Here is a 24,036-nt window from a genome sequence, read left to right as displayed (position 1 = left end):
TTATTAGTCAAATAAGCTCCTGTTATCTGTTACAAATTCATCAGCAAAAAATAATAGCTTTAAGTGATACCTAATTTTGTCTAATGTCTCTTGAAATTTTCATGGGTAATCTAAACATAATTGTTGGAAACAAGTGATCTAGGTAGATGAAAATGGGCAAGAGTTTTTGGATACAATAATTATGTTTTATGGTCAGTATACTAGAAAAATAAACAGCTTCCAAATCGTTTTTGGTAATTTAAAACTTTAGACTTTTGCTAAATTAAATTAAATGATAAAAATATGTTTAGTATCTGGGTCATTTCCAAATAAGATAAAGTACTGAAACATTATTGCTAAGCATATCTAAGTTTATCTGCCTTTGGCTTCTTATTACAGAGAAACTAGAAGTTGTTTTGGGTCTATTGGTAAACGTCTTGTATTTTCTTAAGATTGTACACTATGAAGTAGCATGTTTCTAAAAAATATATATAAAAAGTGTTTAAAATGCTAATGTAAAAGAAAGTTTATAATTGCTTACTTAGGTTTTACTTAAAAGTTAAGGTTTCTAAGGGCTAAAAATTCTAATATGTGATTATAGCTACTAAAAATTAATAAGGAAACATCTTTGTATTCAAGGAAAATAAGATATGTGTTTTCAGTAAAGAAAGTATAAATAACAGAAATACTTTTGTTTGATTTGCTAAGAAAGATAAATTTGACCTAAAGGACTAGAAGGGAAGAAAGGAAGGCTTGTGACAAATTCTGAATTTAAAAAGTGATAGAAAGTTTGTGAAAGTAAAACCCTGAGGAGTTTTATGCATGGTCAAGTTGGCTAAGATTAAACTAAATCCGAATAAGTAAGTGAGTTTTAATGTCAAAAGTAAGCTGGTGCAAAATTAAAATTTGGTCTTCTTTCTCTTAAAATAATTTCCTCTATTCAAAAAGACTGAGGTAGTGTTTTAACTCTCTGTTTTCCCTTGACCATTTCTGTTGTCACTTTGATTGAATGGATAACTGAACATTGTTTCACAGTGAGCGTTGTTTCATACTTGATCAAATGTTTTGAAACCCTTTGATATTTTTGACAAGCTTCTTCCTGCAAAAATATTCAGATCTTGAATGAAGTCTTTCTTGTGACCTGGAAGAAAAAAAACCTTTTTTTTCCCTTTGAGAACTCTCAGAGGGCCTCTGGGACTTCTCAAAGAAATTTTCTCTCTTCCTATAAAGAGGAAGATCCCAAACATTTTAGGCTTATTTAGTATGTTATATTACATGGGAAGCATTGTCAAATAAGTGGTGATAAACCTACCTAGGTGGTATTATGTGGGTAAATGTTGCTGATATAAGTGTTTTAAAAACTGTATAACATTACTAAAATTCTGATCTGTCCTGGTTATCAGTCATAATTCTAGTTATTATTTTAAAGTGTTTATGTCACAAAAATTAACCAAATTTCTTTGTTAAATGCCATTTTGGAGTTTGTGGTTTACAGATAATCATTGTTTTACTCTGATGCTTTTGCAAAATATGTTTCATCTTCAGATAAATCCATGGAAAGAGCTCTGACACTTACTCTAGAATAAGGATTCTGATAAAATTTCCTATTATAAAACTGAACTGGGTAAGAAAATACAGAACTCTAAAAGGGAAACTGATGACTTCATGAAACTGCTAACAGGAGATGAAGATCAAGAATGAAGTATACAGGACTGAAGGAAATGAAGAGGATGATTACAATTTTTATGATTTTTCATTTGAAATATTGCTGATTTTTTTTTCCAGATTTGAGGACACTTTTTCTCTTTTCTCTTAAGCTAACTATAACTTATAACAATTTGGTAAATTACAACTTTGTAAGCAAAATTGAAACATTTATCTTTTTCTCCCTCCCTAATCCCTCTAGGATTTGGAAACTCTTAGTGAACGAGTATTGTTTTCATGACAACATAGTTATTTGCATAAGTTCAATAAGAATCTGTTCTCCTTATAACAGGACACAATTGGAAACATTGGTTCTGTTACCAAAGCTTTGGCTGGAATGTCATATTTGAGAAAAACATACACAAACTCAGATATGACCAAACAGCTATTGATAGAAAAAGATTAGACTTTATGGAATAAAGACACTTGGAAATATTGGCCTGATACCTTGTTTACAGAAGTTCCAAGCAATCTTATGTGGGTGATTAAGGAAGGTCACTTATCTGGCAGGTGCCTGGAACCTCAATATTTTGGGGAACCTCAAAAGATGAGGAATTCACCCAAATCTGTGGGTATTGCAGGGAAAGTCTGATGACAAAGTCCTTCACTTGGCTTTCCTAGACTTGAGAGACATTTAAAGTTCAATCGGGGAGGAAGTCAAGATGGCGGCGTAGGCAGACTCTGAACTCACTTCCTTCTGCAGACACAGCCAATTTACAACTAGTCGTGGAAAAATTACCCCTGATACATAACTTAAAACTGAATAAGAGGAACTCCTGCAACAACGGACAATCCTAACTGAGGTGGAAGAGGCAGAAACTCCCTTTTGGAGAGGAAAAATGCCACCTTCACAAGCCGCAGCGCCTCACGGCCACCCGGGAGCAGCCCAAAGTTACGTAGCCATCCCTGGAGGAGCAGGGCCCCAAGACCCACTGTGGGCATTTTGTGGACCCAGCACAATCAAGACGGGTGGCATAATATCTGACTTTGCCTGCTACTAAAACATTGGGGAGTACCCTCAGAAAATCTGGTTCACAAAGAAATTAAAACCGGCTCTTAAAGGGCCCATGCACAAACTCACCCATTTCAGAAAGCAACCTAAAATCACCAGAAAGAAAGGTGCACAGTGCTTTGGTGAAAAGAGACCCACCTAATAGGCCATGAGTGCATCTCGGTGAGAGGTGAGACCCTCCAGGGACTGGGACATTGGTGGCGGCCATTGTTGTGGCCTGGTGTGGGCATGCTGACACAGATGCCATTGGAGATCTCCCTGGGGCCTGCTAGCCCAGGTCTGCACCACCCACTAGAGCACCAATTTAATCCAGCTCAGCCAGGGCAGGCAGCCCACCCTAGAGACTGGCCACACCCAACAACAAGCCCTCAGGGAACTGGTGAGCCTGCATAGATTGGTGGTGGGATTCTCTGCAGCCTGGCAACTGAGCCTACTTCAGTGGGGCAGGGCATGCACAAGGAACAGGTAGAGAGTGTGGGGCAATGGAGGAGTGTGTGGGGCTCCCGCCGTGGAGAGACTGGTCCGCTTCGGGAGGTTGGGGCACACACATGGGGCAGGACTGTGTTGACTGTGTGTGTGGACCTGTGGGCAGCAGGGCTTGTCAGCTGCAGAAGACTTGTGCTTCTCAAAGACTCACATAGAGGGTTTGCCCCACCTTCCAAAGCCTGAAACAATTGGGTGCTCCTGTGCCTGAGGCCAGCCCCACCCAGCTGCAATCCTCAAAGAGCTGACAAGAGACCTAAAGGCTAGAGGCTTATAGCAATTGTAAGGCCCTTAGCCTAACAACCTCCCACGCTGGGGGCCTATTCACTTAAAAGACATACTGAAACACAAATGTGGTATTAGAACTTGCAGCCAACTCTGCTCCCCACACCTGATAAAGAGACGGAGGGGCCCACAACAACTACAAGCAGCTGAGCATTACAACAGCTGGCCAGGAGCATAACTCAGCCTCCATGGGTACCTACAGGGAGAGCAAACACACCACAACAGAAGGACACTCGTAGCCCACATAGGGGTCACTCCTGGAACATTGAGAACTGAGGGAAGCACACTGCAGGCCTCCTAAGGCATCACTTACATAAGGTCACCTATCCAAGAGCAGGAGACGTAGCTGACCTACCTAATACGTAGACACAAGCACAGGTAAGAGGCAAAATGAGGAGGCAAAGGAATACATTCCAAGTAAGGGAACAGGACAAAACCCCAGAAAAGGAACTAAGTGAAACAGAAATGAGCAATCTACCGGACAGAGAGTTCAAACAAAGAGTGTTAAGGAAGCTCACTGATCTGGGGAGAATAGATGAACTCAGTGAGAGTGTCAACAAAAAAATGGAAGATATAAAAAAGAACCAATCAGAAATGAAGAATACAATACTGGAAATGAAAAATTCACTAGAGGGACTCAAAAGCAGAGTAGAGGATACAGAAGAATGGATCTGTGAGCTGGACAAAAGACCAGAAGAAATTACCCAAGCTGAACAGGTAAAAGAGAAAAGAATTAAAAGGAGTGAGGACAGTCTAAGGGACCTCTGGGACAACATCAAGCACACTAACATCCGTGTTATAGGTGTCCCGGAAGGAGAAGAATGAGACAAAGGGGCAGAGAATCTATTTCAAGAAATAATAGATGAAAACTTCCCTAACCTAAGGAAGGAAACAGACATCCAGGTACAGGAATCACAGAGAGCCGCAAACAAGATAAACCCAAAGAGGCCCACACCAAGACACATCATAATCAAAATGTCCAGAATTAAAGATAAAGAGAGAATCCTACAAGCCACAAGAGAAAGTCAAGTTACATACAAAGGAAACCCCATAAAGCTATCAGCTGACTTCTCAGCAGAAACCTTACAGGCTAGAAGAGAGTGGCATGATATATTTAAAGTGCTGAAAGGAAAAAACTTACAGCCAAAAATACTGTACCCAGCAAGGTTATCATTCAAAATGGAAGGAGAGATCAAAACTTTCCCAGACAAGCAAAAATTAAAGGAGTTTGTTACCAAGAAACCAGTGCTACAAGAAATGTTAAAGGGGCTGATTTAAGGGGAAAAGAGAAGACCACAAATAGGAAAAATTATCTATTTCCATGATAAGTGGGTAATGGATACAAATGCACAAAAAAGAGGTTAGATATGTTATCAAAAACATAAAAGGAGAGAGGAGGGGAGTTAAAGAGTAGAGGTTTCAGACAGAGGTCAAACTAAAGAGACTGTCAATTCTGTATAGAAGGAGAAAGGAACAGAGAAGGACTACTACAACACTGAGGAAAAAAAAGTTAAAAAATGGCAGTAAGTACATACTTATCAATAGTTACTTTAAATGTCAATGGACTAAATGCTCCAATTAAAAGGCATAGGGTGGCTGATTGGATAAAACAACAAGACCCATATATATGCTGCATACAAGAGACACACTTCAGACCTAAAGACACTCACAAACTGAAAGTGAAGGAATGGAAAAAGATATACTCCATGCAAATGGCAATGAAAAGAAAGCTGGGGTAGCAATACTCATATCAGACAAAATAGACTTTAAAACAAAAACTGTAAAAAGAGACAAAGAAGGGCATTACTTAATGATCAAGGGAACAATCCAACAAGAGGATATAACACTTGTAAATATCTACGCACCCAATGTAGGTGCACCTAAATATATAAAGCAATTATTAACAGACATAAAAACAGAAATAGACAGTAACACAATAATAGTAGGGGACTTTACTATATATTTACTAGGACAGATGGAATTTCTGGGGCATAACCCAACCAATTGAAAGTGTTTCTAATTAGTTAAAATGCACCCAACGGCTGAGTCTCCAGGGATCCTAGGGGCACTCCCCATGGTGGTAAAGCAGGTGTCCCACTGACAGCAGGCCAGAGAAGGGTGCAGAGCCCGACTGCAGGTGTCAATATTGTTATAAGATTTAGTCAAGTCCCACACAGCCTGGATAATTAGTCCCTGAGCCAGCACAAGGCAAGCCAGGGAGGCAAGAGGCAAAAGCCTCAGCAGGCTGGGGGCTGGGGCTCCCATTGCTGGGGTTGAGACTTAAGTCCCTGGCAAAAGGTTTTCAAGTTTTCAATTTTACATAAGGTCCAGTTTCTGCTCAGGTCTAGCCTGAACTTAACCTCGACTTGCTGACAACAGAGGAGGTAATGAGAGGAAAAAGAAGGGAAAGAGGTGATCTGACCTTGCCCTCATGGCCTCTTCCCAAGGATTATGAATATAAGGGTCACACAGACAACAGTTGCCCTGCTGGGGCACACAACCCCCGCAGGACAGTATACAGAATAAATTACAGGTCTCCTGTACCCATAACTGACTCAGTAGGCAACTAAAATACTCAACACATTCTTGACAGGAGACCAAACAGGCTTCCAGATTGTCAGCCAAAGGACTGACCCAGGGGCCAACCTGGAATCACTCCAGGTGCCCACAAACCAGAGGAGAGCTCCCAGAGGTGAAGCATGGACTCTCCGAAACCAGAAGCCAGAGGAGAGCTCCCAGAGGTGGAGGTGGGATATGGAGCTTTCATTAAGGCCACGCGAAGAGGCTGAGACTCCACATTTGATTAAGTTCTTAAGACTAGTCATTGCAAGAACTCTCCGACTGCAGATTCCAGGGCCTTATTTTATGCTCTGTTTCCAACCTCCCAGGAGCAACCTGTAATGGTTAGTGGTGACACAGATGCCACAAGGTTGTGCCCAGAGTTAACACCCTAATAGCCTGAAACTAGACCCAGGCCACGTAACTAAATCCTTAAAGGGAAATAAAATGGGTGGATGCTGGGTTTCACCCAGAGACCACTGATAAGGAGGGCAAGGAAAAAAAGAAGAGCTAGGTGTCAGAAAAGCCAGACTGCGGAAAATGTCGAGCATCCTCAACAAAAACACACAAACAAACAAAAGACAGGCTCAGCAACTCCAGAGGTGTTTAACTTCATCCAAGGGGATCCTTCCTCCGATCACAGGCACAACACAAAGACAGACTCAGTGACCTCAGGGGGCCTCAACTCCCACCTCATCACTCCAGATGAGATTCAATCTCCAGAGGGGAGTTGATCCCTACACAGACTCAGTGCACTCCAGATGAGAGTCAATCTCTAGATGGGGTTTGACCCCTGACTAGTCACCAGGGATTGCTCCCATTTCACCAGAGCTGAGCATCGGCCCTTCTAGAGTGGCCGGGTCATGCAATCCTTCCAAACAGAGGGAGACTTTTGTTTGTCACTCCCCTGAGCCAGGCTGCCTCCGGGTGGGGACTCAAACCCCGAAGCCAGGCCCCAACAGACAGGCTTTGTGAGACACCTTAAGAAAATAACTCTTATGGCCATGCTGTGGGATTGGTGCCACTAACCTCCATGGAGAGATCTTCTGAGCAAAGCTCTCAGTGAGGCCGCTGTGTCTCCCGATGGGGCGGCGATGTCAAGCCAGGGGCACAGTCACCACGAAGGGGTTTGTCCCTTCTGGGTTGCCAATGTGATACCGAACCAAGTGGGCTCACCTCCTGGTGAGTAAATAAGACTCTACACCCGTGGAATTTGTCTCACAAAGTAAAGTGTACTTGCAGGAAATACGAGGCCATGAGGAATCATTTCCAAAGTCATGGCATCCCCAAAGGGAAGCAGGAACTTGTATTTTGGTTGGGGAATGAATATTCAAAAGGGAGAGGCGGGTACACTGCAGATTATGGTAATGAGGCTTAATCTCCTCCTGAAGAGATCTTCACGTTAAAAATAAGGCGAGGCGAGGTCATGGGTGTAGCTCTTGTAGGGAGGCTTGGTTGGCCTCAGGGTCGTGGCTGGTTGTGTCTCCTTAACATAGAAAACAACTTGGAAAAACAGTTAAGTGCTTCCAACCCCCCCCCTTGAGTTCCTCAGGGCACTAGTCAGTGACAAGGCCTTCTCTGTACTTCCTGTCCACGTTTTTCTGCCTGTGACCCAGGGTACCAGGACAATGGCTGGTCAAGGGCAGACTCATGGTGCAGACTGTTTCACTCCCTTGCCTTGCTAATCGGCTTCCGTGAGCCTCATGAAAAGTAGATACTTTGTTTCTTGAAAGCTCGGTGATAAGAAACTGGAGGAAGAAGGAGTAGATAAGTGAGGGGATAGTAAGTGAGTTAATCCCTCACGGTAAAGTTGAGAGAGTTGAGAATGAAAGTCTTCCATATTATTCAGAGTTGGGAAGGCAGCTACCAGAAAGAACTAAAACCATCCTTGTTTTTAAATGGCTGTTTCCAGAGAAAAGAACTGGGAATGTGGTTGGGAAAGAGCAGAAAACTCCTCCTTTTCGCTGTAACACTCAGTCTTTTGAAGTTCTTTTCTTCCATCTGAAAGTATTATTTTGATAATGATTAAAAAATGAGTCAAACTAAACCTTTCCGAGTAATCTTGCACTATTTTACTTGGATGCATCTCGTATATTTGTTAATGATTGAAAATGGGCTATATTTAATGAAGGGGGAAAAAAAGGACAACACTGTTTTATTTCAGAGAATCCAAGAACATCCTTTTCAGTGGTATAGGCAGAGAAATCCAGAAATTATAAGTTTTGAAATTCTTCAATTACAAGAAAGAAGATCCAGCTCGAAAGAGTGTTTGGATCTTTCTGGGGAACATGTTTTGTACTAGGTAACGTAATTGGCGCTGGAATTTTAGTGGCCCCCAAAGGAGTGCTGAAGTACTCTTGCATGAATGTGGGGCTGTCCCTGTGTATTTGGGCTGCCTGTGTCCTATTGACCATGATGACCTCTCTCTGCTCAGCAGAGATAGGTACAACCTTCCCATGCAGCGGCTCTAACCTCTACTTTCTCAAGAGGTGTTTTGGCAACTCGATCTGTTTCCTGAGACTCTGGACAAGCTTATATCTGGGGCCAGGAGTAACCGCCAGCCAAGCCCTGCTTCTGGCCGAGTATAGCATCCAGCCTTTTTATCCCAGCTGCTCTGCTCCAGATCTGCCAAAGAAATGTCTGGCACTGGCCATATTGTGGATTGTGGGAATTCTGAATTCTTACGGCGTGAAAGAGATAACTTGGCTTCAGACAGCCAGCACCATGCTGAAAACGGCCATCCTGGGCCTTATTTCCCTAAGTGGAGTGGTGTTGCTAGTCAGAGGGAGGAAGGAGAATGTAGAAATGTTTCAGAACGCTTTTGATGCTGAATTTCCAGAAGCCTCCCAGTATATAGAAGCTGTCTTCCAAGGATATTTTGCATATTCAGGCGGGAGATGCATTATACAGAGAGCAGGTAATTACAACCCATTGAGCAAAAAATCTCAATCCATGACCTATTGCATGCAATATGAAACGTACATCTTTTGTTGTATTTTGAGTTGTATTTTAAAGAAATGATTCAACATTTTGTTTTTTTCTTTGTGCTTTCTAAATCAGGTCAAAATATGCCAGACTTGCACTTATCACCTACTCTTAATTTTTTCTCTCCACTTATTCAAATGAATAATTTTATTCTTTAGTAACTATTTTATAATTATTTTATTGAACAACTTCTCTTTTTCAGCTTTCCCTTCTGAGACCACAGATATGGGACCTCCTGTTGATCTAGTTTCCTTTTGTTAATGGATGAATTCTGGGGTTGTGGAAATATTTCCCTCCCATGAAACTGAATCCAGGAATGATCCAATGCTAGACTGTGTTTGTGTTGTGCATGGGTATAACACACTTGGCTCTCAAGTATTTTTCTTCTTTTTGTGAGGAAGATCAGCCCTGAGCCACCATCCATGCCAATCCTCCTCTTTTTGCTGAGGAAGACTGGCCCTGGGCTAACATCTGTGCCCATCTTCCTCCACTTTGTGTGGGACGCTGCCACAGCATGGCCTGACAAGCGGTGCCTTGGTGCGGGATCCAAACCCGGGCCGCCAGCAGCGGAGTGTGCACACTTAACTGCTATGCCACGGTGTTGGTCCCAACTCTCAAGTATTTTTAAAGAGAAGAGGATCATCGATATCCTAGGTTGCTCTGAGGCTGGATTTAATGCTATTCCCTTCATTGTCAGGACAAACGTTTTCTCTCTTCATTTTCAAAGTCAGTCTGTTCCCTTGAACTCTACCTGTATCTTTTCTCTCTCACCTCCTTGGGAATTTTTCACATTCATTTATTTCATTTTTTTCAATTTCAACCTTTTTTACCAGTTCTTTTCCTTGACATAGAAACATGAAATAGACTCTAGGCTTTAACAATTTTTTCCCTTAATCTTAGGACCCTTTTCCTCACCGATGTGTTCATCACTCATTAAATCATTCAATCAGCAAATATCTTTTTAAACACTGACTATTTTTAGAACCGCATATTGGTGCCTTAAGATGAGTAAGACGGGGCCCACCCCACGGTGTAGCGGTTAAGTGCACATGCTCTGCTGCTGGCGGCCTGGGTTTGGATCCTGGGTGCACACCAATGCACCGCTTGTCAGGCCATGCTGAGGCGGCGTCCCATATAAAAATGGAGGAAGATGGGCACGGGTGTTAGCCCAGGGCCAGGCTTCCTGAGGAAAAAAAAAAAAAAGGGGAGGATTGGCATGGATGTTAGCTCCGGGCTGATCTTCCTCACACAAAAAAAAGATGAGTAAGATGTATTCTTTACCCTGAAGAGGCTTACAGTCTAGTGTAAAAGACAATACCTAGATTTTGTCGGGCCGTCTCCTGCTTATCTGCTTTGGCAAGTATCTTTACTTCTCTGGACTTACTTTTCTTTTTCTCTTTCATCTGAAAAATGGGCATTATGGCTTAAAATGACTATAATTCTGTGCCTTATAGACAAAGAACGGCATGATAGTATTTAATAAGTGGCTGTAAGGGAACAATATAATCATTCTGGAAATTCAGTAGAAGGTAACATCAACTTTTGCTGTGTCATCAAGTGGAAAAAGTGGCAGTTTTAATTGAATCCCCAAAATTCCAAAAATAGAAAAATATGAGTGAAGCTATGGAGACCTGAAGTGTGCAGGTGCGTATAAGACCCAGCATGCAACCCTGGGTGACCGCAAAATGGTTTCCATTTGATGGGCTTGATAATAGACGTGACTACTAAGGCAAGTACGTGGAGAGAGGTAGAACAAAATGGCCTAGGACTGGAGACTGGTGGCTGGAGAATGCCACCTTTTAGGTGACAAGGTGGAGAAAGAAGACCCAATTAGGAAACCAGTGGAAGCGCCGGCCCATATTGGTTAAGTCGTGCTCCGCTTGGGCAGCCTAGGGTTTGCCGGTTGGGATCCTGGGCATGGACCTACTCACCTCTCATCAAGCCATGCTGAGGCGGCGTCCCACATGGAGGAACTACAACTTTACGACTATGATACACAACCATGTACTGGGGCTTTGGGGAGAAAAAAGAAAAAGAGGAAGATTGGCAAGAGATGTTAGCACAGGGCCAATCTTCCTCAAAAAGGAGAAGCCAGTGGACGTTTAGAGAATTATTTTTAAAAAATCACCATATGTTCCAAAAAGAGGTTGTAATCAACCTGGTGAAATGCTTCAGAAATTGGGGAGTGTGAAGGCCGGTCAGAAACCATCTCATTGACTAAGTAAGAGGTTATTGGGAACTTTTCAGTCTGAGAGGAAAGTCAGTTTGCATTGAGTTAAAAAGTAGGGTCTAGAGAAAAGAAAGCTATGAGAGGAGATTACTCTTTTATGAAGTTTGCGATTAAGTGGGTCACTGCAATTTGGGAGGTTAGCGCAATTAACAAAGCTTTCTGTTTCTCTCTCTCTCACTTTGCCTCTCTCTCTTTCAAGGATAGAAGAGGTATTTCTGGTTTCTATTTGAGCCAATTTCATTTGTTTCATTGCTAAAGATGTTTCATTGCTAGATAATTTTTCTCTGCTAAAAACAGATTTCTGAAATTTACTAACCTACAAACAATTGGAGAATTCTTCACAAGCAGCTGGCAGTAAACAACAGCTGGGGGAATTTCAGTGTATGCTGGGAATATTAATTTACTTAATACTTTTTAAGTACTGCTAAGTTCTAAGTAACACTTATATCTGTAAAATGGTAATTTGTAGGTAGCTGACTTTGTGTGTTGTAGGAACATCCATCTTCTGAGTTCAAGACCAAGGCTATTCATTACCTGTCTGGCCATTATAACCTTAAATTATGTTATGTTATGTTACATTATATTCCTTACCTCCCTCTATAAATCTAATACATAATGAGAAAAAGTAAAAGGCCCAGAGGAAAGTATAGTTAATCCTAAAAGTTGCCTTTTTCCTTGTTTAAAAGCTTTAACTAATAATCATAGTCATTAATAACTTATTAAGTGCTAGGCATTTGATTGAAATTTTATTGTCTCTATGTTTTTCATTTACCCCAATACATGGGTAAGGAAATTGAAACTTTGGCAGTCAATAAATTTTCCAGAAGCCCACAACTAGTAAGTGGTGCAGGCAGTGTTTAAATGAGAGTTTTTAAAATTCTTTACTCTTCAAGTGCTTAAACAGCTCATATTAGTGTATGCCATGGACATTACATTCAACCCCGGGGCAGAGGCAGATGGAAGAAATTTGACATGTGTAAAAGGACAGATATTTATTAGTCAAAGGAATTTGGCTTTAAGTAACAGAAACCCACACACATTAGCTAAAACAATAGAAGGGGAACTTACTGGAAGAATAATGCTGTAATTCAAGGAAGACCTGAGTAACCAATCTTCAAGAACAATGGGAATTAAGGAAGCTCTACGACTTACAAACTTAGAGTTCTCAGCTGCCTTTCTTTTTAGCCAACGTTGTGTTGCCTTTTTCCTGATCCTCTCAGTTTTGTCGACATTTGGTTCAAATTCTTGAGAGAAATCTTTTATACTGGCCATGATTGGCTTCCAGGGAGTCAGAGATCTTTACTTGATTCTATTACCAGTGGCCAGCACACAGGGTCACATTGTGTACACATAGCTATGATGTTCAATTCTTTATGTCAGGGATAATTCTCAGAGAAGGGCAAAATTGGGGAAAATGGTGTGACAAATGGGACAATATTTGAGAATAAGACTATCCTGGAAAGTGCATTATATATGCTGCTAAGTCATGAGCTCCTTTTTTGCACTTAATATTGGCATTAAGGGAAGGAAAAGAGCCTATAGGGAGAGAGAATTTATGACTGACTCTTTTACTCTTTCCATATATGCTGTGGGAATGTATAACAGGACGATTTTGCTGGCCAAGGAAAGTTTCCTCCCCTATTTTCCCAGAAGTTATGATTTTGCTGAGAGCAGAAGGAAGAGTGAAGTTCAACTAGGCCAGGAGGAAAGGAAAGAATATTCCACGTGAGAGAATGGGCCCTATGGCAACAGGGGGCATGAGTTTTTTGAGGAACTGAGAAAAAGGTCAGAGTGCCTACAATACAGACAGCAAAGGGGACCATAAAGTTGTCATATAATACGTTTTCTCCGTAATTCATCTCATACGGACACTTACCACAGTCACTGTTGTAACTTTTATTTATGTGAGTATTTGATTAACATGTCGCTCCTCTTCTTGAGGGTGAGCGTCATGTTTGTTTCTGCTCGCCATTGTATCCCCACTACCCAACTCAGTCAGCACCTTTCTTCATTTAGCACCAAGCTCAGAGAGGAGGTGGGGTGTCGCAGTTCACCAATGTGGATGATCATGCGTGTGTGTGTGTGTGTGTGTGTGTGTGTGTGTGGTGGCTGCGGCGGATAGGAAGAATCCAGCCCAATACTTGATACATGGAGCTATTTTAAAGATAAACTTAGGAAATAATTTTTACCAATTGTGATTTTGCTCTTTTCTGTCTTATAGGGGAGGTGAAGAAACCCAGAGAGACAATTCCAAGATTCATCTTTACTGCACTAGCTTTGGTGACTGTCCTTTGTTTACTGGTTAACATTTCCTACCTGACTGTTCTGACACCCAGGGAAATCCTCTCTTCAGGTTTGTACACAAATGACTAAGGTAATAAATAATAATAACGACCGTTCTGCTCCTTTTAGCATACGTAAGTATTACTTTACCAGTCAAGACTGCTGTCTGCTTTTCATTATTTTGTATGTAGAGTCAACTTATAATTTTTGAAAATAACAGAGGGGTCAAAGTGCATGATTGGGCTTAGAAAAGAGTTTCATATTTAAGCACAATTATGCATTTTCTGATAATATGGAAAAGTATATGTAATGCTGATGTATGGTGCAGACTGGGTTCAAAATATTAGTATTCCTTTCATGATCTGTTCTCACCAGAGTGACACTAGGTAATCAGTGCTTATATCTACTACAATTTTCACAGCGTTGATTTTCCAAATATTCTTCTAGGTGACATAGTGATAAACATGAAATGTAGGATATTAGCAGTTAGAAGAGTAGATGCTAATGGTCAGTTGATGCATATAATTAATATTATTATTATGTAATATAATGTTGTTTACCATAAATAACTTTAAAATTTATGGCAGCAAAGAGCTCTGGGCATATTGGAAATCTGACTAAAAGATAAGTATTTTAGGGCCCTAATGATAGAATAAAGAATGAAAGAATAAGAAAATCTTAAAGAAATAAACATACATTAAAAAATGAGTAACAGATTCAAGGAATAAAAAGAAATTTGGAAAGAAATAAGGAACAGGGAATGTGGAAGTCCAGCAATTTCCTCAAACCGGCATTAAACCTTGAGTCATCACCTCACTGGGTAAACCTGTCAGCCGGTACCGTTAGGGCTAATCTCTTTTGTGTAGTTATGACTGTTTTGGTGAATCTTCGAGGCATTGGAGGTATAAAGGTAGGAGGGTCCTTACACATTTTGTCTCAATTCTCGTGTTACTGCCATGCAGGAAGGTACCACACATGTGGTATCAGAGTTTACTCTTGATGCTCTGGCTCTCTTAGGGACCTGTAAATAGATATCATCAAGATTCTGAGTATTTGTGGGAACAAACCAAATTGGATAAGAACAAGCAGTGATTTATTAACTACTTTGACCATGTAGAGCATAAATTTACAAAGTTAATTATGAGTGTGGTCAGATCTCTTGGTCAGAAGGCCTGGCCGTTGTGGTTTGTTGAAGCTGGCATCTGTCATGATTGCCAGTGCTCTGGCCATACTGGTTGTTAAAAAATTACTAATATCTCCTCTGCTGTGTCATAATAGTTGCCACAATTTTGTGGGTGGCATAGTAGTTTTGACACGTGTGGAAGACTCATGAAGTGTTTTGACTATAATCCCTTCTAATTCGGTTTACAGTGCTTTCCCTTTTAGGCAGATAATCCTTAGACCTTGTTTAAATTCTGAAATAGTGTTTTTGAATTCCAATATCTACCTTTTATTGTATTAGGAATTTAAATTAAGAAAATAATCAGAGCTATACATGGAAAATGTATGTATAGGGACAACCATCACAGTGTACATATGAGAGCAAAATATTAAAGATGACCAAAATATCCAATAAGTCTGAAATAAATAATGTATGGAAATCCATATAATAGAGCATTCTGAGCTTTTCCAAAGATCATATTGTTGATGAATGCTTAAAGTAAAAGGATGATGTTTATAACGTAATAATGAGGGAAAAGGCAGGATCTACATTATATGAAACAGAAAGTAAATAGTTAATAATGGACATCTGCCAGAATGATACTGTGAGGGACTGTTGCTTTATTCTTTACTGAATTTTCCAAATTTTCTTTAATGAACTGCACAGTTTATATAATAGGAGAAAAAAGTTATAAGCAAAAGAAATAGATTATTAAATCAGGGAAGTTTGAGGATTAAGGAGTGAATGTTTTCAATCAATTGGGTGTATTTAAAAGACGTGAAAAGTTTCCAAAGGAATATAGAGTATCTGGGATGCAGCATAAATTGTGCTACATTTTTTTTGGTGAACAATGAAAAAACTTATACCACGCTGTGATACATATTAGATTCTACGGTTTACAGAGAAAATGTACCAATGATATTAGTCTTGTAATGTTTTTGTTTGTGTCAGTGTCATCTCTCTGACTTGTTTCCTCGCTGATTGTTCTCTTAGTAGAAAAAAAATAGCCTTCATTTAGAGTCAGCTCTACAACGGAGTGGAGAGCGTTGTCCCTCTAGAATGAGATGTGTGGAGATGTCATAAGGAGGATCCCTGGTCCCCGGCTTTTTCAGCCTGAGGAAACTGGATAACACACTGCTGACAGCCGTGCTCACATTGGATGTTCTTGAGGGTTCCATGTTATATGTAAAACTAGGGAATATTGGTACAGGAACAGATAATCTAAAACAGTAGATAAGTTGCATGGGCTCAGAGGCTAAGAAGGTTTCCCTGACCAGAAGCAGCCTGCAGGCAGCTGGCCCACCAGGTGTGGTTAAGAATTTTGAGAAGAAAGGGAAAATGTTAGAATCACTTTCTGGTAAATTGGTTCCATTATTTTTGGAGGGCAACTTAATAATACATCACCAAATATATACCTTTGACTCAGAAGTCTCACTTCTAAGATTTTACTCTAGGAGGAGAACCACAGCTCCCAAGTCTTGAAGGCACAAGCCTGCTCATTTAAGCACATTTTATATTAGCAAAAATTTGAAAACAACCTAAAATCTACCAATATAAAATTGGTAAATAATTTAATTTACTGTGATATAATGGAATGCTGAGAATTCATGAAAATAATTAGATGGATGCATATGTACTAAAATGATCAAGATGTGTTGGAAGGGGAAAAAGGAAGCCTAAGCACACACACACAAACACACACCTGTACACAAATGCATACCCCTCACAGATGCAGAAAATTTCTGGAAGAATATTCAAAAAGATGTTAACAGTAGTTACATCTGGCGTGTGTGAATGAAGGATTGATGAGGAGAGGGAAATTTACTTTTTACTTCATGTGTTTCAGTGCTGTTAATTTTACTTTTTACCAAAAGCATATATAATATAATTTTTAGAAGAAAAGAAATGACATACGGAAAGGAATAAATAAGAAATCACTTGTGGGATAGAGATAAAGATTATATAGCACAGCCAACTAGAACCTCCTCTAATTATAACCAACCATGTTTGCAGAATGCATGACGGGAAGCCAGAGAATGAGAGGGATTTCTGAAATGCATCTCAAAATGCAAAATGTGTGGTGGTAGGGGTGTCTAGGAGGGACAGCCAACACTACCTTACTTGAGATGAACAATAAGTGAGACAGGAGATATTTTCAAACGAGACCAAAATGTTGTAGAATATCACTCAAGGGAGAAGTGAAAACAGCACTTTAGGTTATTTAAAATGGATTCAAAAAGAAAAATCCTAGGGCCAGCCCGGTGGCGCAAGCGGTTAAGTGCGCATGCTCCGCTGCGGTGGCCTGGGCGGATTGGGATCCTGGGCGCGCACCCAGGCACCGCTTGGCAAGCCATGCTGTGGAGGCGTCCCATATAAAGTAGAGGAAGATGGGCATGGATGTTAGCCCAGGGTCAGTCTTTCTCAGCGAAAAGAGGAGGATTGGCAGATGTTAGCCCAGGGCTGATCCTCCTCACAAAAAAAAAAAAAAAAGGAAAAAGAAAAATCTTTAAGAACAAGAATGATTGATGGTATTTTCATTTTGTTGTAGGAAAAAGTTTTGCTATTTGTTATAAACCAGTATGTTGACGTCCTGGAGGCTCCCCTGGAAACCAACCTTGACAGCAGAGCATGACCCCAGAGGACGCCTACCCCCCGGGATGCTAGATCTTGCTGTGCTCTTTTCATTGAAAAACTGAGAACTTACTTCTCTGTGTCTGAACGATCTGCCCTAGCTTATAGCTGCATAATATGAATTGGACTCAGACTCTCATAAGCAATGGATGCTTTTCTTCATTGGTGCCTTTTCTATCTACTGACATGTTGAATTAGTGTTCAGGAGGTCTCTGCACCTTTAAGTAAAAAAATCAGAATATTCTCCAAAGATTGGCCAATAACAGGGTTTCCCAATCTCAGCACTAGACATTTTGGACCTTATAATTCTTTGTGGTGGGGGCATGTCTTGTGCACTGTAGGATGTTTAGCAGCATCCTTGGCCTCTACCCACTAGATGCCAATAGCAACCTCCTACTTCCCCAGTTGTGACAAACAAAAATGTCTCCAGATATTGGCAAATGACCCCTCAGGAGCAAAATCACCTCCAGTTCAGAACCACGGGTCTATAGTTCAGACAGGGGCCCAAATGTCGTAAGTATTTTAATCTGCATATCTTATTTTCTCTGTCTACATGGTTCATTTTTATTTCTGTTGAGTATTTCAAATTGCCCCATGATATGGGGCCTTTGTAAGTCTCAGTCCCAGGTCAGCAGTGTCGCACTGGGCTTTTTTGTCTCTGACTCTGACTATCAGCAGTCTGTAAACTAGCTTTAGAAAACAAGCACGCGTTCAATCATCCACTCAGCAGAATCCATTCATTTCACAAGCATTATTGAAAACTTACTGTGTCTGTCACTGAGTGAAGCACTGGTTTTACAGAAAAGAAATGAATGAGCCTTGCCCTTAAGAAGGGAAGTTCTGGGGCCGGCCCAGTGGCATGGCCGTTAAGTTAGCACGTTCCACTTTGGTAGCCTAGGGTTCGCCAGTTCGGATCCTGGGTGCGGACCTACTCACCGCTCATCAAGCCATGCTGTGGCAGCATCCCACCTAGAAGAGCTACAACTCTACAAATGTGATACGCAACTGTGTACTGGGGCTTTGGTAGAAAAAAGAGAAGGAGGAAGATTGGCAACAGATGTTAGGGCAGGGCCAATCTTCCTCAAAAAGAAAAAACCTTGAGCTTTAAAAAAAAAAAAAAAGAAAGGAAGTTCCTTGGGGTCTATTGGGGAAGACACATAAGACGATAACCATTTATGATACAGTGTGATAGGATTAAAATGCACACCTGCAAATGGTGTTATATAAGTACAAAATAAGGAAATAGTGAAACTAAACAAAATTCAATTTTCTTAATCACTTTAAATTGCCTGCTTTGGTTTTGAAATAATTTTTAGAGGTTTACCCTTAGTTTCTCTTTTTAATACATTTCCTTTCTGTGTGTTTGTTTTTTTGCAGATGCTGTGGTTATCACGTGGTCTGACAGAGTTGTCCCCTCGTTGACATGGGTTATCCCTTTTGCTATTTCTGCCTCATTATTTAGCAACGTTCTGGTGAATATATTTCAGTCATCAAGAATGACATATATTGTGGGCGGAGAGGGCCAACTGCCTTTGTTATTTAATATGCTCAATATTCACTCCTCTCCATTTATATCTGTGCTACTACTTATCGCTATGGCGTCTGTTGTGGTTGTCTCGACAAACCTAATTGATTTGATAAACTATCTTTATTTTGCAATTTCTATTTGGTCTGTGTTATCAATGGTAGGACTACTGAAACTGAGATACCGGGAGCCTAATCTACCCAGACCTTATAAGGTAAAAGCGAGTTTTCTAATTTTTTCTGTGTGAAATAACAGATCCTGGGTGTAGCCGTATTTGAAGATTATATTCAGAACATCTATAAGTAGATCTTTTTACTACAAACAAATTATGAAACATGTAAAGATAATCTGGTCTTAGTTTTCATTTTATTGGGTAGACTTCACTCAGTATAAAATCTCTTAGGTTCCATTAGGTGTATTAGAGAGAAGGGTTGTCCTCTGGGTGGTTAGGCAGATCATTACAAGTCTTTTAACCAGAGATTACTTTACTTATGTAGCTCCTCATGCACACCAGCATCTTCCGCAGTCAGGATCAGATTTAGCAGGTGGGAAACAGAAGACACAAGTACTGCCATGGGGTCACAGTGATAATATCTCTCGTTCTGGAACATCAACTTAATTTGATCACTGACAAATTTCATCTTTTCAGCAGTACTTACTTTTAAACTTACTTTCGGTCTGGATGAGGAAGAGTTTTACAGGACAGCCCTTTAATCGTAGAAAAGGAAGTAGCAAAAACTTGGCATCATAAGGGTACTATTGGAGAAAGGGTGGTCCTGCTGCTCTGATCATCAGAATAGTAAAATAGTCTTGGTTGGATAGGCATCACGTTAAGAGCTTTGCTTGGATTATCACATCCTCTTGGTAATACAAAAGGCAAATACTAATTCTGTCCTCATTTTACAGATGAGGAAACAGGTTTAGAAAAGTTAAGTCACTTGCCCAAGCTCACACAGCATGGAGTAGAGCCAAGATTCAAGTCTCTTTGGAGTGTTTGCCTCTCAGGACGTACAAAATATAAGAAAGAACACTGGGAGAAAGAAAGCAATGCTCTAATCATCAACTTCGGTTGACTTACAACCACCCTTCCATTTCAGTCCTCCCTTCTTCCATCCAGCCATCCCCCAACTGTTGTGTATTTGGGTATCAGTCAGTGAGAAGCAACTATATTTTAAGTACCTTGCTAGGTGTTGTGGGTACACAAAGGAATAAGGCTTAGCTCTTGCCTTTAGGCAGGGCATAATGTATCTGGTGAACCAACAGCCATCGTAAGATCCTTGCCACAAGGTGGCCTCCAGAGGATGCTCAGGGAACACATGGGGGAGGGGGAATCATCTTGTTATTTGACCTCTGAATCTCAGTTTCTTCAGATCTAAAATGGGAATAAATAATGTCTACCTCCTAGGAATGTGGGATGTATTAAATGAGCTAAGGCATGCAAATAATCCAGAGATTGACATTGATAGTTATTATTTTTTATATTGTTGTTTGAGATACCTCGACAATCAAAATGGAAGGCAAGGGTGGGGCCGGCCCGGTGGCGCAGCGGTTAAGTGCGCGTGCTCCGCTGCGGCGGCCCGGGTTTCGCAGGTTTGGATCCTGGGCATGCACCAACACACCGCTTACTAAGCCATGCTGTGGCGGTGTCCCATATAAAGTAGAGGAAGATGGGCATGGATGTTAGCCCAGGGCCAGTCTTCCTCAAGAAAAAAGGGGAGGATTAGCATCGGATGTTAGCTCAAGGCTAGTCCTCCTCGCAAAAAAAAAAAAAAAAAAAGGTAGGCAAGGGCAACCATAAGTGTAAGTTGGTTTAAATTTGTCTTGAATGCCCCATAAGTGCTCTTTTCTACTATCTCAATTATTTGATAACTGATGCTGAGCTGTGAGATGATGTTATCTTTCTTGGGGTTGTTTTACAAATTAAGAGGTGATTCTTAATGATTTAAACCCCAAAGGAATGACCGTCTAATTAAGAGTTTCATAAATTGTGACCAGGTATATTATACTTTCCAGGTATACATGGGTATCTATCTCTTAAGGACATTTCTAAAGTGACCACCTACTGAATTTTCTCCCTAGGTTGGGTAATGTTTGGTGCAAGATGCTTACAATCCTAATACAAAGCAGGTACCAAGGATAGGGCTTCAAGGGTTTTGGCAAGAACAAAAACAAAAAAACCCACCCAAAATAGGGAGAATTGTTTTGGCCAAAGTTTTTGTTTTGATTTGTTTTGTTTTTAATATACTGAGCCTATAAAGTCATAATATTTACCTGTCAGTATCTGCCTGAGTAACAGAGGGTCTGAGGATTCTCTGTGTTTTTGACATGAATTTCTTACTGCCTTGAGATATTTTCCTGGGAAAATTGTTGTGACTTCCTTTGAACATTAGGAACTCCCTCTTAACAATTTCATGCCACCTAGACCAGAGATGGTTATCTAACTAGTAAATGGTCATGATTATTTCCACTTATGAACAGTCAAATGCTAGATGTTCATTCCCTTCAAAGAATACTCTGACAATGAGAGTCTTTGACATCCTAATGCCTAAGCTAGGTTTATCTAAACTCACAGATAATTGAGCCCATATTCTATCATTAACTTATAGCTTATTTTTTGTTTATATAAATATGCAGGCACCTTATAAAGGTTTTCATATCTAATTTTTTTTTGAATTTTGCTCTTTTCAGGTGTTTTTGCCATGTCCATTGGCAACAATGGCCATGAACCTGTGTATGGTTTTGATACCTTTGGTGAAGTCTCCACATATGCATTACGTTTATGTCTATCTCTTTATTCTCAGTGGACTTCTGTTTTATATATCTTTAATATATTTTCAATGGAGGTTGGTTTGGTTTGAGAAGATGACGTGCTATTTACAATTGCTATTTAATATTTGTACCCCGATGTGTCTGATGAACAGATGTTGAAGTAGACGCTGTTAAAAAAATAGCCTTCTGAAAACACAACAAATTCCAAATAAAGATTAAGCACACGATGGAACATTAATGATGAAATGCTTGTGGTAACTTTCTTTCTTGAATGAGATAATGTATAAAAAAGTGCCCAGGACAATACCTAACTTTAAAAATCACACAGAAATTGTTATGTGTAACCGAAGCTCTGTTTTGTTTGGCAAAAAGCTTGAGTCTTGGTTTGCATTGCTGGATATATCAATGATGTCTCTCCCACTCTTCTAGGTTTTTGTGCACCTCGCCCCTTCTCCACTGAATTTATAGTGATCTTGTAATAAAAGTGAACAATTAAAAATAAAAAAGCAGGGGGCTGGCCCCGTGGCTTAGCGATTAAATGCACGTGCTCCACTGCTGGCGGTCCAGGTTCGGATCCTGGGCTCGCACCGATGCACCGCTCGTCCGGCCATGCTGAGGCGGCGTCCCACATACAGCAACTAGAAGGATGTGCAACTATGACATACAACTATCTACTGGGGCTTTGGGGAAAAAAAGGAGGAGGATTGGCAATAGATGTTAGCTCAGAGCCGGTCTTCCTCAGCAAAAAGAGGAGGATTGGCACGGACTCAGGGCTGATCTTCCTCACAAAAAAAAAAAGAAAAGAAAAAATTAAAAAACATTCTCTTCATCTTTCCTGAGTCCTTCTTTTGGTACTGATTTGAAGATAAAAGAATAACCCCATTTGTCTTGTTACCTTTTCCCTACTAGTAGTACTTTTTCAACCTAAAAGCCATTTTAGAAACATGAGTTTTTAGGTTATTTTCCTTTATGCTCCTTCCTTTCAATTCTAGGGTGCCTTAGAAGAACGACTTTACTATGTCTTCAGTTGATTAAAATGTGACCTATCTATAACTACGTAGTTGTGTAAAGTGTGTGTCAAGTGTAATAGATGGCTAAGTGGATTTATCCCAGGAGTCGCACTCACTCAGTATCACGCAATATAAAAAATTTGTCTACTTAGCTTAGTGTTCTAAAGGATCTGAATTTAAAGAAGTCCTTTCAGAAAGCACAGAGGCAACATGGGAAGATGTTCAGCGACCTTTGTTAGCCAACTCTGCTCCCCATCTCCCTTCACCCCTCAGAGGTGGTATCCACGTATGTCGAAGGACTCGTCAGGTATGAGGAGCCAACCCTTGGTGTGAGGACTAGTTTCGTGTGTCAACCTAGCGAGGCCACACTGCCCAGATAGTTGGTCAAATGTTATTTTGGATGTTTCTATGAGGGTGCTTTTTTGATGAGGTTGACATTTAAGTCAATGGGCTTTGAGTAAAGCAGGTTGCCTTCCATAACATGGGTGGACCTCATCCAATCAGCGGAAGGCTTTAATGGAAAGACTGACTTCCTTGGAGCAGGAAGGAAATCTGTCAGCAGGTGGTCTTTGGACTTGAACTGCAACATTGACTCTCCTGACCGCCAGCTCACATTGCAGATTTTGTACTTGCCAGCCTCCATGATTGTGTGAGCCAATTCCTTAAAATAAATCTCTCTCTCTCTCTATGTGTGTATATATCCAATTTGTTCTATTTCTCTTTGGAACCCTGATTTTCTCAGCCAACTTAGATACCCTATTCTTACTCAGTAAGGACAATCCCTCCCAGCTCTTCGTGTTCCATCCCCTTCTAGCGTTGTGAATAATATTGTGAAACGTTATTCAAACTTGACAATTACATATGCAAGTTAGCAGGACAGACACATCAACACAGTAGGTGGCAAAACAATTCCTGGGCTTTCGTTCCATAGCAGTCATTTGCGTTTTGCAGGTTTGACATCAGAACTTCAGATTCTGGAGACCTGGGAGGTATTTAAATTACAAGCGAGAAGAACCACAGATTTGATTTATGTCGGAATTAGAAGGAAGCTTACATGTCTACAGCACCCTCACAAAGTAACTCCCCCACCGATGCTTGTAGACGCCGCGGGGTGGGAGGGCCACTACTTGTTAAAGATGCTGGTCTTATCTTTGGACAGCTCTGCTTTTCCAAAAACGTTTCTTAATATGAAGCTAAAATGTTATTTCTACCTATTGAGTAAGTCTAATCCTCTTTCACATTACATTTCTTCAGATATTTGGTAATAGCCAGATTTAAACCCCCTCAAGATTCAAGAGTTGCTGGTTTTGAAAATCTTGATCCCTCCACCTCTCGCTGGACTCCTTTTTTTGCTTTGTGAGGAAGACCAGCCCTGAGCTAACATCCATGCCAATCCTCCTCTTTTTGCTGAGGAAGACT

General features: G+C 40.6%; 1 protein-coding gene across 1 annotated transcript in view; it reads left to right on the top strand.

Moving 5' to 3' along the window:
• Nucleotides 1–21,771, top strand: part of SLC7A13 (solute carrier family 7 member 13) — a 33,107-nt gene extending 11,336 nt beyond the window's left edge. The window contains 5 exon segments of the mRNA XM_058529002.1: nt 8,266–8,939; nt 13,459–13,590; nt 18,691–19,052; nt 21,527–21,734; nt 21,737–21,771. Of these exon segments, the coding sequence (XP_058384985.1) occupies nt 8,266–8,939; nt 13,459–13,590; nt 18,691–19,052; nt 21,527–21,734; nt 21,737–21,771 (1,411 nt within the window).
• Nucleotides 21,772–24,036: the final 2,265 nt, after the last annotated feature.

This window comes from Diceros bicornis, chromosome 33 (genome assembly GCF_020826845.1).
Source record: "Diceros bicornis minor isolate mBicDic1 chromosome 33, mDicBic1.mat.cur, whole genome shotgun sequence".
NCBI classification, from domain to species: Eukaryota; Metazoa; Chordata; class Mammalia; order Perissodactyla; family Rhinocerotidae; genus Diceros; species Diceros bicornis.
The sequence above is the reverse complement of the archived record's forward strand: the minus strand, read 5'-3'. Positions and strand labels throughout refer to the sequence as shown.